General features: G+C 44.8%; 1 protein-coding gene across 13 annotated transcripts in view; it reads left to right on the top strand.

The window, feature by feature from the left end:
* SGCD (sarcoglycan delta) overlaps positions 1-15,790 on the top strand; it is a 431,589-nt gene that overhangs the window by 256,072 nt on the left and 159,727 nt on the right. For 8 of the 13 annotated variants that reach the window (XR_012654342.1, XM_075057001.1, XM_075056999.1 and 5 more), the window contains exon 3: positions 15,570-15,755. Coding sequence is in view for 11 of the 13 variants with exons in the window: in XM_075057001.1 (XP_074913102.1) it covers positions 15,570-15,755 (186 nt within the window). In the remaining 2 variants the exon portion in view is untranslated. Of the gene's footprint in view, positions 1-5,456; positions 5,546-15,567; positions 15,756-15,790 lie in introns of those variants that run through there. The other 5 variants (XM_075057005.1, XM_075057003.1, XM_075057007.1 and 2 more) reach the window with 5 other exon arrangements.

Here is a 15,790-nt window from a genome sequence, read left to right on the forward strand (position 1 = left end):
TTGAAATTACAGCCCACGTAGTTTGAGAATGATTCAGGATAATTACATTAATGTTGCTGGAGAAATGAAAAGGAACACTTTCCATTTTACCTATTAACAAGCTCTACTGGCCTTAAATTATTTCTGAGAAGAGCCTGCAAATGGCTGAAATCATCAGAATAATTACAAAGCAGTGGTTGGGGTGGGGAGGAGGGCTGGGTGAGCTCCTGGATGAGCTCTTCGGCCAACGGGTAAACACTGATGCAGCGTTTGTGGAAAAAGGAACGCGGCACAGAGCTTTCTGATGAGCTGCACTACAGTCTGCAAATGAGCTCAGGGAGTCCGCAGGTCTTGGACCCTAAGGAGAAAATAGCCATTAGGAGTAGGTTGCTCTCAGTGCAGGTGTTACACATCAATCTGTGCAATGTTAAGCATGAGCCTGCTGTTGTTCTGGCACGCTGGATACTTGAATTTCCACCCTTCACCCTCCCTTTTCTACAGCTCTCCTCAGTCTGTATAGTGGAAGATCTTTGCCTTTGGTGATGACTTTTTGCTGCTTCAATCCTTGTCTCATAGCAGCAGCAGAGATGCGGATGTTTCTGAACTGCAGACCCTGAGCAGCAGCTCTCTGGGTCTGGCCTCTCATAAAAGCTCAGTCCTTCACCTGAACTCACGTATTTTCAGCCTTGTACAAGCGACACCAAGTGCTGCCCTGACCTCCCATTCCCCAGCTTACCTGTAAAATTACTATGAACCAGGACTTTTTGTTGTGTTTCCCTTGGATCGTTTATGCTATGATACTGATTGCTAACTCCACATGAATAGAAGGAGCAAAATTTAGTACTCAGATCTAAATAACTCAGTGTTGTGAGAAGCAAGGTCTCCACTTCAGGGTCACCTCTGCCATTACTGGAGTTTCTCATCTGCATGAAATTCAGAATGTCCTTGAACAACTGTCTGCGAGAGCAGGGCCACAGCAGCGTTAGCTCTGCCTCTCTTTGTCTTTAGTTTCCGAGAATTAGAAGATCTTGCATCTCACAACCAGTCCTGTATTTATAGCTTCTTACTAAAATGTAGCCATATTTATCTCCTGTGAAGAAACTGGAGCAGTGGGTGAGGATGTAGGCACTGCAGGTCTGGCTGCTCCTAGCGCATGGTTGCATGCACAGACAGTCGGTGCTCTCCAGGCACAGTCACAACAGGCTCCTTACACCCGAACACACACACACACACACACGAGTGCTTTTTCATTTTCTCCCATTTCCTTTTCACTTGTCCAACAAGCCCCTCTCAGCCCTGCGCGTGATTACCTGATGACCTGTGTGCCTTCATTCATTCACAGCTGCAGCACTTAAATAGGATTTTGCTCCCTACCATCAGATCAGACCTTCGTTCCCTGCGCGCACACATACACAGAAGGATGGGTTTTCTCCTTCCAGTGAAGCATTCCTCGCCTACAGCTACTGTCATTAGCTAAACAAATTTGGGGAACGCCCTCCTCCCCTCCATTTCTCATTACATTGGCCTCCATCCTCACTGGATGCTCAGGGCTGGGCAAATCTGTCAGGAATGCCAATACCTGCCTTCGCACGGCTTGCTGTTCCTGACCCAAAAAAGTTAACTTTCTAATCCATCAGCTACCTTAATTCTGCATTTAAGGAGATGGAGCTCAAATGAGTCTTAGCTTCTCCCTTTACACACATGTACGCAAGAGATCCGTTACCAGAGTCCAAGGCTGAGGGCGATTTAAAATAATAATAATTAGGCAGATGATTTCTTTCAAGTGAGAGTTTAAAAATATTTGAACATTTATATTTATTCTATTGTGGTATATCAAGAGGTTTAATAGATTAAAGAAAGGCATTTGGAGGGAAAGGTCGAACAAGGGATTGCTTAATTATCTCATTCAGATATTAAAATTTTTATTTTGACTACTTCTTCCACTCCAGGTGCACACACACCTGCATTTACATGCTGATTCTTTCTGCATATTTGTTTTACCCTGATTTTCTTAGGAAGGTTTTGGGAATATTTGAGCGAGTCCCTGGAAATATGCGCAGCATGAAAATCCCAAGTTTTGTTTTGTATGCAAATAGATATTATCAGTTAAATGGAATTAGTTATGAATATTGCTAAGTCAACAGTAAATACTAAATCATTTTCAGCTGCTTCTAGAAAATGTGGATGCCAAAATGCAGGACAGTTATAAATGGTAGAGAAGGAACTTTCCTTTCTGCCTTTTGTAGGTCTCATGTATTTCCTGGTGTAGAAATTCATGGATCCAGGTGGAATAGATCTCATGCACAAAATGGAAGTCCCTACATGTTGCAGTCTCCAGCTGCAAAGATATTGGAGCTTTGAGGGGGGTTAATTTGTTTTTATCTTCCCAAAGAGCTCTGGTAGGTTTTTTTAATCCTCATAACCCTGCCAGTACTGAGAAATAATAGCAGTTACGCAGATAGTTATGTCGACATCAACTTAAGTTTTACACTTGCAAGGTTCATATATTTTTGGTAGCACTGGCACTAATACAAATGATAGCTCAATAACAGAAAATAGAACAGTCCCTGAGCCACAGTTCTGATGCTTGAAGCATCTCTAAACCCCATAGCCAAATGAGAAAGAGATAAAAACAACCTAGTCAAAGTGGCTTAGCTTGAAGGAGCATTTTATGTGTTACTTGATGACAAAATAGTTAGGCATTAATGCAGTTTACAGTAAGACACCCTTAAGTTATCAGTGAGGTTGGTGCGATGCCTGACAGATTTAATGTAAATATTTATAGACTTGGCCTACTAATTATGCCAATGGAAAAAATGCAGTATTAATGCTGTCACCTCCCCATGTCTCTACCTGCCAGCATTCTGCTAGCTCGCATAAATATTCTGAAGGTAGAAAGTATGGCACATAAACAGAAGAGATCATTTACATTTTTAATAAGGGATTAAGTTATCTCCAGCAGTAGTTTCTAGCCTGTGGTCCACAGACGTATGGGAGGCCTGTGGACTATTCCTAAGGGAAGTGTGAAAAAATGACAGAAAAAAAAAGAGTTTTGTGTAGGTATGTAGAAATCTCTCTCTGTGAAATTATTACAGGAGTATGCACCTCCTTTGGCAAATATTTAGGGGTTTACACACCGAGAAAAATTTTAAAACCACTGATTTACCATAAGAACTGAATAATTTCAAAGTACTGTACTGCCATGTGGTAAATGATTTGACTATTGGTCCTGCTGGAGCCAGGCTGCCATAAGAAGTCCTGGACCACAAAGCACTGAAGCATGTGCTTAACTCAAAACACACGCCGATCCACTGAAGTTACTGCCTGTCACCATACGTAACTGGTTTGCTGAATAAAGACCGTGGGGAAATTTAAGACAGAAGGCAAGGACTATCGTCTTGCAAACAGCTCTGCAGATGCCTCATTGTCTTGTACAATTGAAAATCTAATTATGTGAACCTGCAGTTCATATTCTTCTGTTTCAGTTTATTTATACTAAGAGACTCCAATGGTTTTAGGCGCTGTTGGCTTCAGCCATTACTGGTTGCCAACCCAGAAAGTATTATCTTTGCTGTTGCAGCCAGTTCAGGAGACTCTCTTTTAGCTGCATCGATAGCTCTCCTGATTTGTGATCCAAAAGTCTGTGGTTTCTGTTCTGGCACAAACTGACTCCTCACAAGCTGTGCAAATAAATCTGAAATGCTATCATCAGTGGTTGTATGCGTGCGGCTTGTGTGCATGCCTTTCGCTTGGCTTATAGTCTTGAAAACCGAGGCAGAATGACCGGGTGCTTTCATCTTGTCTTGTCTCCTGCAAAATAGCATCACATTCCGCGTACATCCCCACTGAAGTTGTGTGCAGCTGGGGTGCTGCTCCAGGTTGCCAGAATCCGGGCTGTGCACGTTGCCAGGGCACGCGGGCCATATTGCTGACCGACGTGTGGCTCTTTGCAGGAGTTAAGAAAAGGGCATTCAGGTAGCAGGGCAGGGTGCGGGCGAAAGCCGTGTACGGTATTACCACAGCAGCTCTCAAAGCAGGCTGGATGGATGAAGTACTGCAGGCTTTCCACATGAGCAACCCATGTGGGTTTTGTGAGATCTCATTGCCAGTGCGTGAAAGGCAGATCTCACCTTCCTGCGGATAAATGAGTCCTTGCTGTGGACCTAATCCACAGCCCGTGGAAGGCAACAGGCTTCCTGCTGCCTTCAGTGAGCATACATGGATCAGACCATACATAAGGCTCTCAATTATTTCCAATCCCCAGCTGCATTTGTCTCTTGCAAACACTTCATCTGGCCGCTGCACCTCTGTAAATCACAGAACAGAATAACCCGATAGAAGTGGAGTGCACGGTTTTGAAAAGGAACATTAAGAGGGAAAAATATAACTCTCTCTCTTTAAACTGTCTCTTTTCTATATTGTTACCTTGACAACTCTGCTGCTGTGTTTCATCTTTGGTGGGACTTAGCCGTGGTGGAATAAGGGGGACATGCATGTGTGTTTCCACATCTACTCCGGCTCCGCTTCACAGGCACATGCCAGGCGCAGGGCATCTGGAGCTGCAGAGCCCACGTTCGCTGCCTTGACCCATGGTGCTGTCTGGAAATGATTACAGATATTAAGAACTGGGACCCATTCTGATTAAAGGTATAACATTATATCTTCTATTTCTTTTCTTTAAGCCAACACCAGAGCAATGTTAATGCTCTTTAAAAGGAGATGCAAGGTGCTTAAAATATTTTTAAGGGTTAGGACAGCTGGAAAGCAGAGAGGGATGAAAGTACTCAGAAATAGTTGTATTATTTTTAGTATAAGCAGATACAGGAGTATGTGTCAAGATTAGGATACAGTTCTGATGTGCTGAACTGAGTCTGAGGGTGCTAAAAATATGCTTTCTTTTCTCACAGTTTTTAGAAGAGACAGAGGCAAAGGTAAGAGGAGAGTAGTGGAGAACTGAAATTTTAATTCCTGTGCTTCCTTGCTTGTTGGGGTTTGGCAAAGCTGTCTGTTAACCTGGGCGCCCAGGACCCGCTAATACGAGCAAAACATACGAGGCAGGGCGAGGTGTTATCTGTGGGAATGGGATCCCTCCCACCCCCTTTTTCCTCTTCCCAAAGAAAATCCCCACCAACGTAATCCTTTTATTCTTTTTAACCGAAATGGCTAGCTTTGTAGCTGCAAAGGCAAGACATGCAGGCTCCAGGGCTGAGTGCAGACGGGGGTGTCTGTGTCTGAATGTGTGCGTGGAGAAGGGGGCTTTTAATGCAAAACACATGTGTTTTCAATTGCTATCTGGAGCCAGCCCAGTAGCTGTAACTTGGCCTGACAAAGCCTTATTGAAGTACAGACAGTGTGGTTTCAAAGCAGTTAGAAAAAGAACGGGAATGCTGTTCAGGAAATTCTTCAGGCATGGGCAGGGACTTGGCTGCAATTCTGCTGTTGGAAAATCTGACAGGGGCAGCTCATGAGCGCAGGCCAGGCCTCGTGCTGTTCTGAAACGCCGCGCTGCATCTTCCCCCCAGCCTCCAGCACCCCTCTGGGTTTTCATCTGCCCGCCGAGGGAGAGGTAAGAGCTGCGTTGCTCCTTCCCGCTGCGGCCGGGGTGATTTGCCGTTCTTTTGTGCTCGTGCAAAGATGCTTCTTGCTTTCGGGCTGTTGTTTAGAGAGAAAAAGTCGAGGATGGGAAGTTGTGGTGTATTTGCGAAGGGATGGGAGTAGTTTGAGGCTGGGTGGTGGTTTCTGGCTAAGTTTGCTTCGGTACTAATTCTTCAGGCAAAGCAACTCCTGCGCTGCGTCTCTGGCTGCGTGAACGCTGTAACCAAATTAATTCCCAACTTTTTCATTTCAGGGAATAAGTATGTATATAACCTGAAGCTACCAAAATGTTGGCTCTGTACCATGTGTCACTTACAGATTTTGATGAAAAACGTGATTCAGGCGTGATAAATACATTTATATGTACATTGTATTATAGTCATTTAATGAGTTGAAAGCATGTTTGTCTGGGGGTTGTTTGGCAATTCCTGGTACAGCTAGCTTGTGAAGAGAGGCAGTAATTCAGTAATAATCATTGCCTTGTGATTTCTCTGCATATTTTTTTCTGTATTTTATAAAGCATGAGCAAACTGAACAGACAGCACAGTCAGAAACCACGCAGAGCAGATTAGAAGGAAAAACATTAATTTAGGGGCTGTTCTATCTGCAACTTCTCTTCTGATTTGCGTTTCTTTCCCCAAATAACTTAAGGAATATTTATGATAAAAAGCTTGCTCTCTCTTTAGGAGCCTGCCAGATTTAGGCAATGCTCTCTCATCCTTTTAGTCGCAGCATTAAAGCTTGTCTTGCCTTTGCAGAGATAGCAGCACCTTATATGGCAGGCTGGCGTTTGGGAGTTAGGGTACGGCGCGTTCGTCAAGGCGGATGGAGGTGTCAGGAGGAGTCCGCCTCGCGTAGCTTCAGAAACTTCCTTGCCTCTGCCAGTGCCTCTTCCTTGGATTTTCACAGCAATGTTATCTGATGTGTTGAAAATGCCGTGGTTTATGGTGGTGGTGTTTTTTTTTTACTTTCAACAAGGAATGAATTAAGGATATTAAATTATACAGCGGGACAGCGCTAAGCATTTCTGGCTGGTTCATGGGAATAGACCCACAGTTTGCTTTGCCTGCATCCAGCAGGACTGCACGTACAGGGCTCAAACAGTCATTCATCTTGGCAATCCAGAAAATTCAGTGACAAGGTGAGGTTTGCCACCAAAGTGCATCAGATCCAGTATGGGACAGGGCCAGAGCTTTCTCCCAATAATGCTGGTGAAGTGTGTACGTAGGCAACTCCGAAGGATAACAGCAGGCTCAGGCAGACAGCAAACCCTACCTGGAAAGAGTGACAGTCAGTGGATTTGAATCTTTAATGGGAATATTATCTGGTCCAATGCAAATAGAGTCTATGTGATAGAAGGCAAAAAAAGGGTGTGTGGGAGCATCTTCTCCTTGCCACCGTGTCTGTTTTTTCCTGTGAAAGTGATGGTCAGCTGGAATGGGTTGGTTTGGGCCAAGTGAGGATTTTGCTGGTTTGGGGTGCAGGAAGGGCATCCTCCAAGAGCCATGGATGTACTGTAGCTTCTTGGAGGCTGATGGGGGCGAAGGGAGTGAGAGGAAGGACAGAGATGAGCTATGGAAGAGGGAGGCATATAATGAAAATGAAGAGGCTTGATAAGCTCAAAGTTCGCTTTGCAGAAAATACACCTGTGGTGAAAATGCTGTGTTAAATTAAGGTCTTGTATGATCTGGACTGCTTGAGCCTTCGCAGGCTGCCATCTTACCCTGCAGACTTGGAGCTCTATTGCTTTTCTCAGCAGCTGTTAATTTAGGCACCCAGTCAGCCTATTATCTTCTTCACTGCTAGTTATGAGCTTATTTAAAAAAAAAAAAAAAAAAAAAATCAAGTTCCTGTCTCTGATCATGCAGCATCCCACCTCCCAAATCTGATCATCAGTGTCGAAGAGCCAGAGAGACAAAGAGAGTGGAATAAGTCTGTCTTAGCAAGAAGCAGCCAGGGCTGGGCTGCCGTACCTGGCTTTAGGGGTGCTCCTGCCCCACATCTGGGTGAGACAAGCAGTGCAGGTTCTTCATCAGGTATGGGATCACTCTGGATCGTGGGATGTCCCATGTGCCCAGCTGGGCTGTTTGCCGTGTAGGTGTGAGTCCAGGCAGAGCAGGGGAGGCTCTTTGCAATGCCCTGGGCTGGGTTTGATCAAGGGAGGTGGTGGTTTCCTCCCTAACTCTGGCAGCTGCTCCTGAGCCTCCCCATGCCAGAGGTGACCTTTCTGCAGCTCCACCCGGGTCAAGTATTCGAGCTTTGCTTTGTATCCAGAAGGAGTGAAGAGTGCATGCTTGTGTGGACAGAATGTTGTGCATCTAAAGTGAAATTGGTGGGTCTCTTGATCTTGGAAGCATACAGATAAGAGAGCCGTTAGCCCACCCTAACACGTGTATTCCTTCTCCTGGTCCTTCCCGAGAGCAAACTAGAAAGCAAGTGTGTCTGCGCAAACGAACAAACGGATAAGCACAGTTAAGCACATTATGTGGAGGGAAGGTGGTGGAGGGAAGATGCAGCAGAACAAGTTTTAACTTGTGAGAGCAGGATCACTGCAGAGACTGTACTCTGGATCCTGGCACATGCTCAAGCCCACAGTTCTCAATTTGTGCCATGCCGGTTGGATTCCAGCCGTATAAATCCATATTACGATCCTGCTTTGCACATTCTTACAAGCCATAGCTCTTTTCTTGGTACTGTGAGGTGAGAGTGTGTTGGGGCAGAAATCTGCAAAGTATCACCTCCTGTAGCTTGCTTTCTGATTTGAGCTCAGTTGATTATATCCCTCTTGCTGTTCCCACAGCCTCCTGCAGTCACACCTGCTGCTGGCTATTTTAGTGTAGTTCTCATATTTGTTCATCCTGCTTTGAGACACTCCAGTGGGAAAGAGCGTTTATAAACTTGGCACAGATGGACATAGGCTTATGATTGCTTCACATCATCTGAGTGGTGCAAAGGAACCAGCGTGTGAATGTAGCAAAGCCGGTATGATGTTTGCATGCAGCGTGAACGTATCGCTACAAATTGTGGGGCATTTTGTGAAAGACATTCTTTATTGACTAGCTCGATACATAAGAGAACTCACTGCAGAAACTTCTTCGTCTTTGTTAACTTTCCTTTCCATTTTCTCCTTAATTCCAAAGAAGGAAAATATCCGGACAAGGTAACTATCAAGAAAAAAGTCTGAAAGTTAGAAGAAACACTCATAAATAAGAAACCAGACATGTTTCTCTTCTTCTCAGAGAAGACAAGCAATAGTAACATCACATTGCTCACAGACTCTTGCAGCATCAGAATAAAATACCACTTTTGGTTTAGGAGATGCTATTCAGAGATGGAGCTGCCTGTTACTTTGTTTTGTTCTGGCAAACTCTAATATGTTTAGAGTTTTACTGTAAGTGCTCCTTGAATGCAGAGCAGTGACGGAGCAGAGCAGAAGTCCCATGTTCAGCTTTTCGTTCAATCCATCCGCTCGAAGATACTGGTTTATAAACTGAGGCTTTTGCAGTGCCCTTATCCTCAAGCATGTTTATTGTCAAAATGCTGTCAGCCCTAGCAACTGGGGAAATTACATGAGCTCTCAAGATGTTAGAGGTAGGGGTTAGCCTGGAGCATTGAGGGATCTGAATTAGAGATGCTTTACCAGAGCACACATCCCCAAGGTCTCCCCATCTGCCTGTGCTAAGTCAGTCCAACTTCCCCAAAATACAAAAGGTGGGGATGGGAGAAGAGGTATTTCTGAGCGGACCAGGCAGAGCATGCACTGATGGACTGTGCAGACCAAGAAAAGCTTGTTGATGTGTTTATGTTTGCCGGAATCAGGCTAGATATTTGAAGAACCCTACATGTGATGTACCCCACTGATAGAAACTAGTCCAAAAAGAAGAAAACATTCCTTAGGATGTTTCCTTCCACTTTTTGTCTCTCTGGCCATGTATCACATTGTGGTGATACCCAAGAAGTGGGCACTGAGTGATGATGGTCTTCCTAACTCATGGAAGAGCCGCTCCCCATGTGGAGGGATAGGAACTGTTGGCAGAATCAGAGGGACGAGCAGAGAGGGAAGATTTCAGCTTTGGGGACACCGATGGCAGTGACAGAGGCCACACTGGCACAGCCATCAGGGTAGAAAAGCCCGAGTTCATGGCTTAGATGGTGCTGGAGAAAAGTGCTGTGAGATTTAACTACTCCAGCAAGTCTTTCATCCTTCGGGCTGTTCCCTAGTGCTCAGCCCTTGCTGGCCAAGCTGCAAGTGAGAAGTCAGTTTCCAGAGCCTGATCCTTTTATGGAGACCTGGGCTGTGGTCTGGCCCATGTGCGGGGCCATAAATCAATTCTAGGTCATGACACTGGTGGATTAGCGGACCTGGGGGTGTCAAGCTTGAGAGAGAGTTTTATGGAGAGTGGAGAGGCAAAAAATCTTGTTGATAGATGGCTCAAAACACTCTTCTTCATGCCAAATTTTGTTCTCGGTCACGCTGCAGAAATGTCTGTTCTTTTGAACCTGGTGGATAGCGTGCACTTAAAAGACAGAGAAATTAAAGAGGATGAGTCTGCAGAGCATTTACAGCTAGTGAATACAAGTACATTGCCTTCCAGTGATATGGCAGAGAGCACCTCTGAAGGTTTTTTAGTATTTTTTTTTCCTCATTTCAGCCCAAAAGAAAAGGTTTCTGTTTCAAAAAACAAAGAGAAGGAGAATAGGATGTCGGTGATATGGACACAAAGAGAAGCCAGATGTGGGAGATGTCGGTCCAAGGCACGAGGGAATTTGAACCCCTCTCTCATCCCTAGAATGTGTTTCCATCACCATGCTACAGGTTAGCCTGGGGTCAGATGCTCTTCATTTTTCTGATTAAGTTGTTACACCTGGGTTATATGCAAGCAGGCAGGGAGGAGAGATGCCATGTTGGCTGCACAGGGCTTTAGGGGCTTTTGGTCTGTGCTGTAGTGAGTGGTTTCAATGAGCTCTAGGGCATTTTTGGCAGCAAATTTCAAGTGGGCTCATAAGAGAGAAGCCGCCTTCTCAGATTGCATCCCCTTTCACCTTAAAATTGTTCTCTTACTAAGCATACCTCATTTAAGCACTGGTCAAAGAAATCCCCAAGGCACAGAAACATTATTGATTCCTCTTGTTATGCCTCACCCTGTTCATAGCCCTCATTGAGTCTACAAAGCCAGCATGGCCAGGGGATGTTATAGCTTCGGTGTTTGCAAGGGAAAGGTGTTTATCCATCCTTGTGCATATAAAACACTTCTTCTGCCTGAGGAATCCGTTAATCTGGGTTGTGTGCCCTGAGTTAGAAGCTTTCTGCCAGGGCAGGAGGACATGGAGGAAGGGAGAGAGGCATGCAATAAAGATTTGCCATAATTGGTGGGGTCTGATGTGATTTTTGGAAGCTCAGTGCCAGTTCTGATTTGTGATGCCTTTCAGCTGAGCCTGGCTCCGGCTTTATTGAAGGAAAGTGCTGAAGCTTCTTTTCCAGAAGTACTCGGCGAGCAGCCTGTGTGGATCAGAGGACGTGGTGACATGACTCTTCCACTGGTCTTAAAAAAACAAATAAATCTTTCTTGTCATGGACCATATCTCTAAGGTGTGCTAAAGTGAAAGGATTAATAGCTTTTCTAAATGGACTGGATTTTGTATCGGGCTCTGTTTGCAGCGTTCATATGTAAGGACTCAGTGTACAGCTCGTGCAAAAACTTATTGCCCATTTTTTTTTTCAGCAGCAGGAATTCCTTGGAGAATTACCCAGGTTCCAGGCTATACTTTTGTAGTCATTGTAATGTTGTCTGTGGCTAAACTGCGAAGATTTGGCATGCTGCATTTTTTGTATTGTAAATGGGATTGTATGTGTGCTGATGCTGGTCCAGTGCTGTGCACGTGTGTCTTTAAGGCCTCTCATGTCTGGCAGACGCTTTCAGATTTGACTTTTGGAAGGAGTGCTTCTCTTTCCAATTTCTATATTTGTTTTGGTATTATTTTTTCAGCACTATTATGAAATTAGGTCGTTGTTCCTAATATTTTCCTGAAGAAGAAGAAGAAAAAAAATCCTATTAAGCAACTAGCAGCCTTTCCCCTTAGCTCAGTAATTAAAAGGAGGGGTAACCACTGGATATCCTTTCAAAGCAATACTGTTTTTTCTGGTGCCTTAGTTCTTTTTAATGTTCGAGTCAGGAGAGGTTGCCAAAATGTAAATTATGACTAGCATACTTTTCCCTCCCACACAGAGCAGATTATTGATAGCGGATATAGCTGGTTCCTCGTGTAGTTGCCTTGCAGGTCTTCTTATTCTACTCGTTCGTTTAACACACCTCAGCACTCTCTGTCCATCATTCTGTCTTCTCCTCCTGGAGAACTACAGACAGGAGCATTTTCTTTTGGTATTCACAATTCAGGGGGGAAATGCTAGCTAGAAATTATATATAGCTTTAAATATAGCTGTGTGAGACTTTGTATAGGAAGAACATGCTATCTACGATTCCCATGTTATTTTCTTGTTATAAATTTATACTGTATTGCTAAGCTATGCTCATCATGCGTGTTGTAGTACTTTCCTTGCTCTCTCTGTAAGGGCAGCTGTGAGCTAAATATTTTATTGGAGCCAGAGAAATACTCAAAATCAGGCTGCTGTGTGGACGCAAGTTGCTCTTTGTGGTTATGTTCCGTTCCTATAAAGTCTTTTGATGTCTGCAAAGTTTTTCCCCAGCTGGATATGCTATTTTCTCCATCCTAGAGACTGCAAATAAAGCAAAACAAAGAAAAAAAGGAGAGAGAGCAGGAAATACATAAAGAGAATAAACAAGTTTTGAAATAAAGAGATATTTTGAGCTGGGTATTTCGTATTGTTTCTTATTGGTCAAACCTCTTCCATAATTTGAGAGCGTTAGCAATGCAATTTATTCATTTTCTCCAAGGGAGAGGCTGCATTTAATATGTGCTCTCCAGGATCCCCTGTTAAAATATTAGGCAATAAAATCCTTGACTGTACAGTAGTTGTGGTTATAATTTCCCCCAGGTAGTGGAAACTCTGTAATTTATTGTTGCTTAAGTTTTCCCTCTGCACAGATTGGAGTGGTTGTAGTAGTGTAAAACGGCCTGTTTTTCTCCAAGTGCATGTGTTTGTTGGTGACCCAGCTCCTTTCTCCGATGAGCTCTGTGCTACAAAACCCTCCGCGCTTGCTGACTTGGCATCTGTGAGCAAAAATACAGGTGCAGACCGAGTTGGATCTGTTGTAACCAACTTGCTTTGCTCTCCCTTGGTAAAAGCTACGGGTCTGCCTGGGCTTCAGGTGGTTTTGCAATATAGAGAGAGATACCCCAGCTGGTCTCAAGTGTTTTATGGTGAGCCCGCTTACGCTGTTGAAAACTGCTCTTTAATACAGACACACCTTTTTTTGGTGGTGGACTTTTAATGCACGTTGGCTAAACTGGCTAAGCCAACACCTATTGAGGAACAGGCTTTTTTGCTGCAAGCTGTCAGTGCCTCCTGACGTGATAGGACTCTCTGCACTAGTTGTCATTGCAGATCTTCACAGCATTAGCTGGGGCTGGGGTAGTCTGAGGCTGTAAATTAGGCATGGTTTGGGGGGGAGGTGAGATCCTTTTTTTAGACCAGCTGAGAAAGCTGGAAAAAGCAGGCGGGCTTGGAGGCGTGGACAGGCTGGCCGAGGCTCGCCTTGTTCTAGTTTTAGTTTAGCAAGTGCAGGCAGCACCTTTGTTCAAAAGGAGGGAGCTCAGCCTGGCAGCTGCCTGCAGATGAGCAGCGCTGGTCCCCAGAATCTCCTCTTGCGGGTGTCCTTTGCAGCACCCCACTGATGCACAAGTCTGACCTGCTTTTTCTCCTTGGTGGACCGACCGAAGCCCTCAAGCGAGTAGGGGAAAAAATTCTTAAAAATGCAATGGTTCAGAAACCTGAGAGGAAAAGGATAGGAGTACCTCATTTGTTACTATTTTTTAAAATCCTCTTGTTTTCAGCCACTGTCATGAATTTTGAGCGTGGGGGTTAACACAGTTGCTGACATTAGAGGAGGAGGCAGATGGGCACCTCCACCCTCCGGAGGAGCACTGCTGTTGGGGTGAGAGCAGGGGTGTGAACACACCAGCCTCCCCGGGCTAAACACAGCCTTCCTGAATATGCTGCTAAGTCGGCTTTGCTTTATAGGTCCAGATCAGGAGAGGTGTCAGTGCCTCTGATCTGAGAAGAATTTAGTGCCTGAACGGATTTATTTAGTACCTGAGACCATGTTTCAGCCTGGGTGAGGGGTGAAGGCTCGTGGAAGAAGGGAGAGGTGGCTGATCCCCTATGCTGCATGTGACAACACCAGGCAGTGTAAGAAAACACAGGTCGTTGCAATTTTTGGAGCAGTGAAAGGTTTAAAAAAAGGGTAACTGGTTCTTCAGGCAGCCCTTGCTTCAAATGTGTGGGCTTCAGCATTGGAGCAGCAAAGATAAAGTGTTAACTTCATCCCTGGTGCAATGCTACTGGAATAAAAGTTATGCCATGAAGAAACTCGCCTTGCATCAGCCGGCAATGGGCTCTGCATACCGCCGACTGCATCCTGTACTTTATTAGATGCTGGAGTATGGAGCTATTGGCAAAAAAGTAAGGAAAAAAACCAGGACACTAATGGTAAACAAACATAAGCTGCTATCAGTGAGCATCTGATTTCTACCATTGTCTCATTCTGCCCTCACAGATCCCACTCCCACAGAGAGGAGCTTGCGTTGTTTCCTCCAGTTATGTGAATTTTGTAATTCACTGCATACAAACGTTGATGCCAGATACCCTGAGGAAGAAGCCCGTGGTGTTGAATCAGTAGTGCAAGAACGCGTTTGGTGGCTTCTTATCTGTCTAGAGTCTAAAATGCAAAACATTCAGCAAACTGTGTTATTAGAGATTATATGATATCGTCAGTCTGTGCGTCAAAAAAAAGTCTGAAAACATAGCATACTGATCCCTGGGGGAAGCCCATGCAAGCAGCTTTCCGCACGGTGAATGTGAAGGGCGAGAATGTGAATACGTTCATTTGTACGGCACAAAATACTGTCACGATCACAACCCCGTGCGCACGCAGCTGATAGCACACAACCGTTGTGCAGGGGCTGTGTTCCGGACCCCGTCCCAGCTGGTTGCAGTGCTGTTTAAAAACACCCGTCTCTCTCCATCCATGGTGGGTGCAGTCAGATCCCCGACTGCCCGGAGCCAGCCGGGTACCGGGGTGTAGGAGGGAGGATGGTGCTGGCCACACGGGACTGTAAAGCAATTCTTCCTGGGGATGCTGCTGCACTGCTTTCCTCAGCAAGAGCTCTCTTTCCTTCCCTCTTTCCTTGGTTTTGGCTCCTGGTGTTATCCTAGCGTACGATGCCCACCCAGGGTATCAGAGTCCTTGCTAAACCAGCATAGATATTTTGGGATAATTTGTTAGGGATGTGGCAGCTGGAGAATCTTGTGCTTCAGGTTTACTTGGCTAGGAAAGATTAGGATGTGGGATGGGAGAAAGGCAAACATTCCCCCTTTTTTCTTTGGCTGGAAGGAATGATTTTATTTGAGATCTTTTTTTTTTTTTTTAAATTAAAGCCTCTGAGAAGTAATATTGCATCTTCAAAACAAACTGCTGAACTCAACTGCTTTTACCAAACGCATGCAAAATTTTCCCCTCAGGATCCTTAGAGGCCCTGGAGTGCCTGCCTTGCAAAACCTGGGGCGGTGAAGAGAGTCATTCGAGAGTGATCTCCATAGGATACCTTTAGACAGTGTGCTTATATGTATTTATAAATATACATACGCATTTAATGCACAAAATTCTCTTTCGGTATGTTACTGCGTACAGTAAGCAGAAAGAAAAATAATGCAGAACAAAGATATTGAAAGAGTTGCTGGTAAACTCTGAAAAAGAAAAACAAAACCTGCTAAGAGGCACAGACAGAAGCAGTTTTTATTATCAGCTTTCTCTTGCCACTCAATACATATGGTTATTTCTTTGTGATCCTTTCAGATGCCTCAGGAACAGTACGCGCACCGGAGCACCATGCAGACCTCGGAAGGACCCCAGGTATACAAAGTGGGGATTTATGGCTGGAGGAAGAGATGCCTCTATTTCTTTGTGCTGCTCCTAATGATTTTAATCCTGGTGAACCTTGCTATGACCATCTGGATTCTGAAGGTTATGAACTTCACAATTGTAAGTAAGGGTTACCCGGAAAGGTCTGGGGAAGA

Source organism: Buteo buteo, chromosome 24, assembly GCF_964188355.1.
Source record: "Buteo buteo chromosome 24, bButBut1.hap1.1, whole genome shotgun sequence".
NCBI classification, from domain to species: Eukaryota; Metazoa; Chordata; class Aves; order Accipitriformes; family Accipitridae; genus Buteo; species Buteo buteo.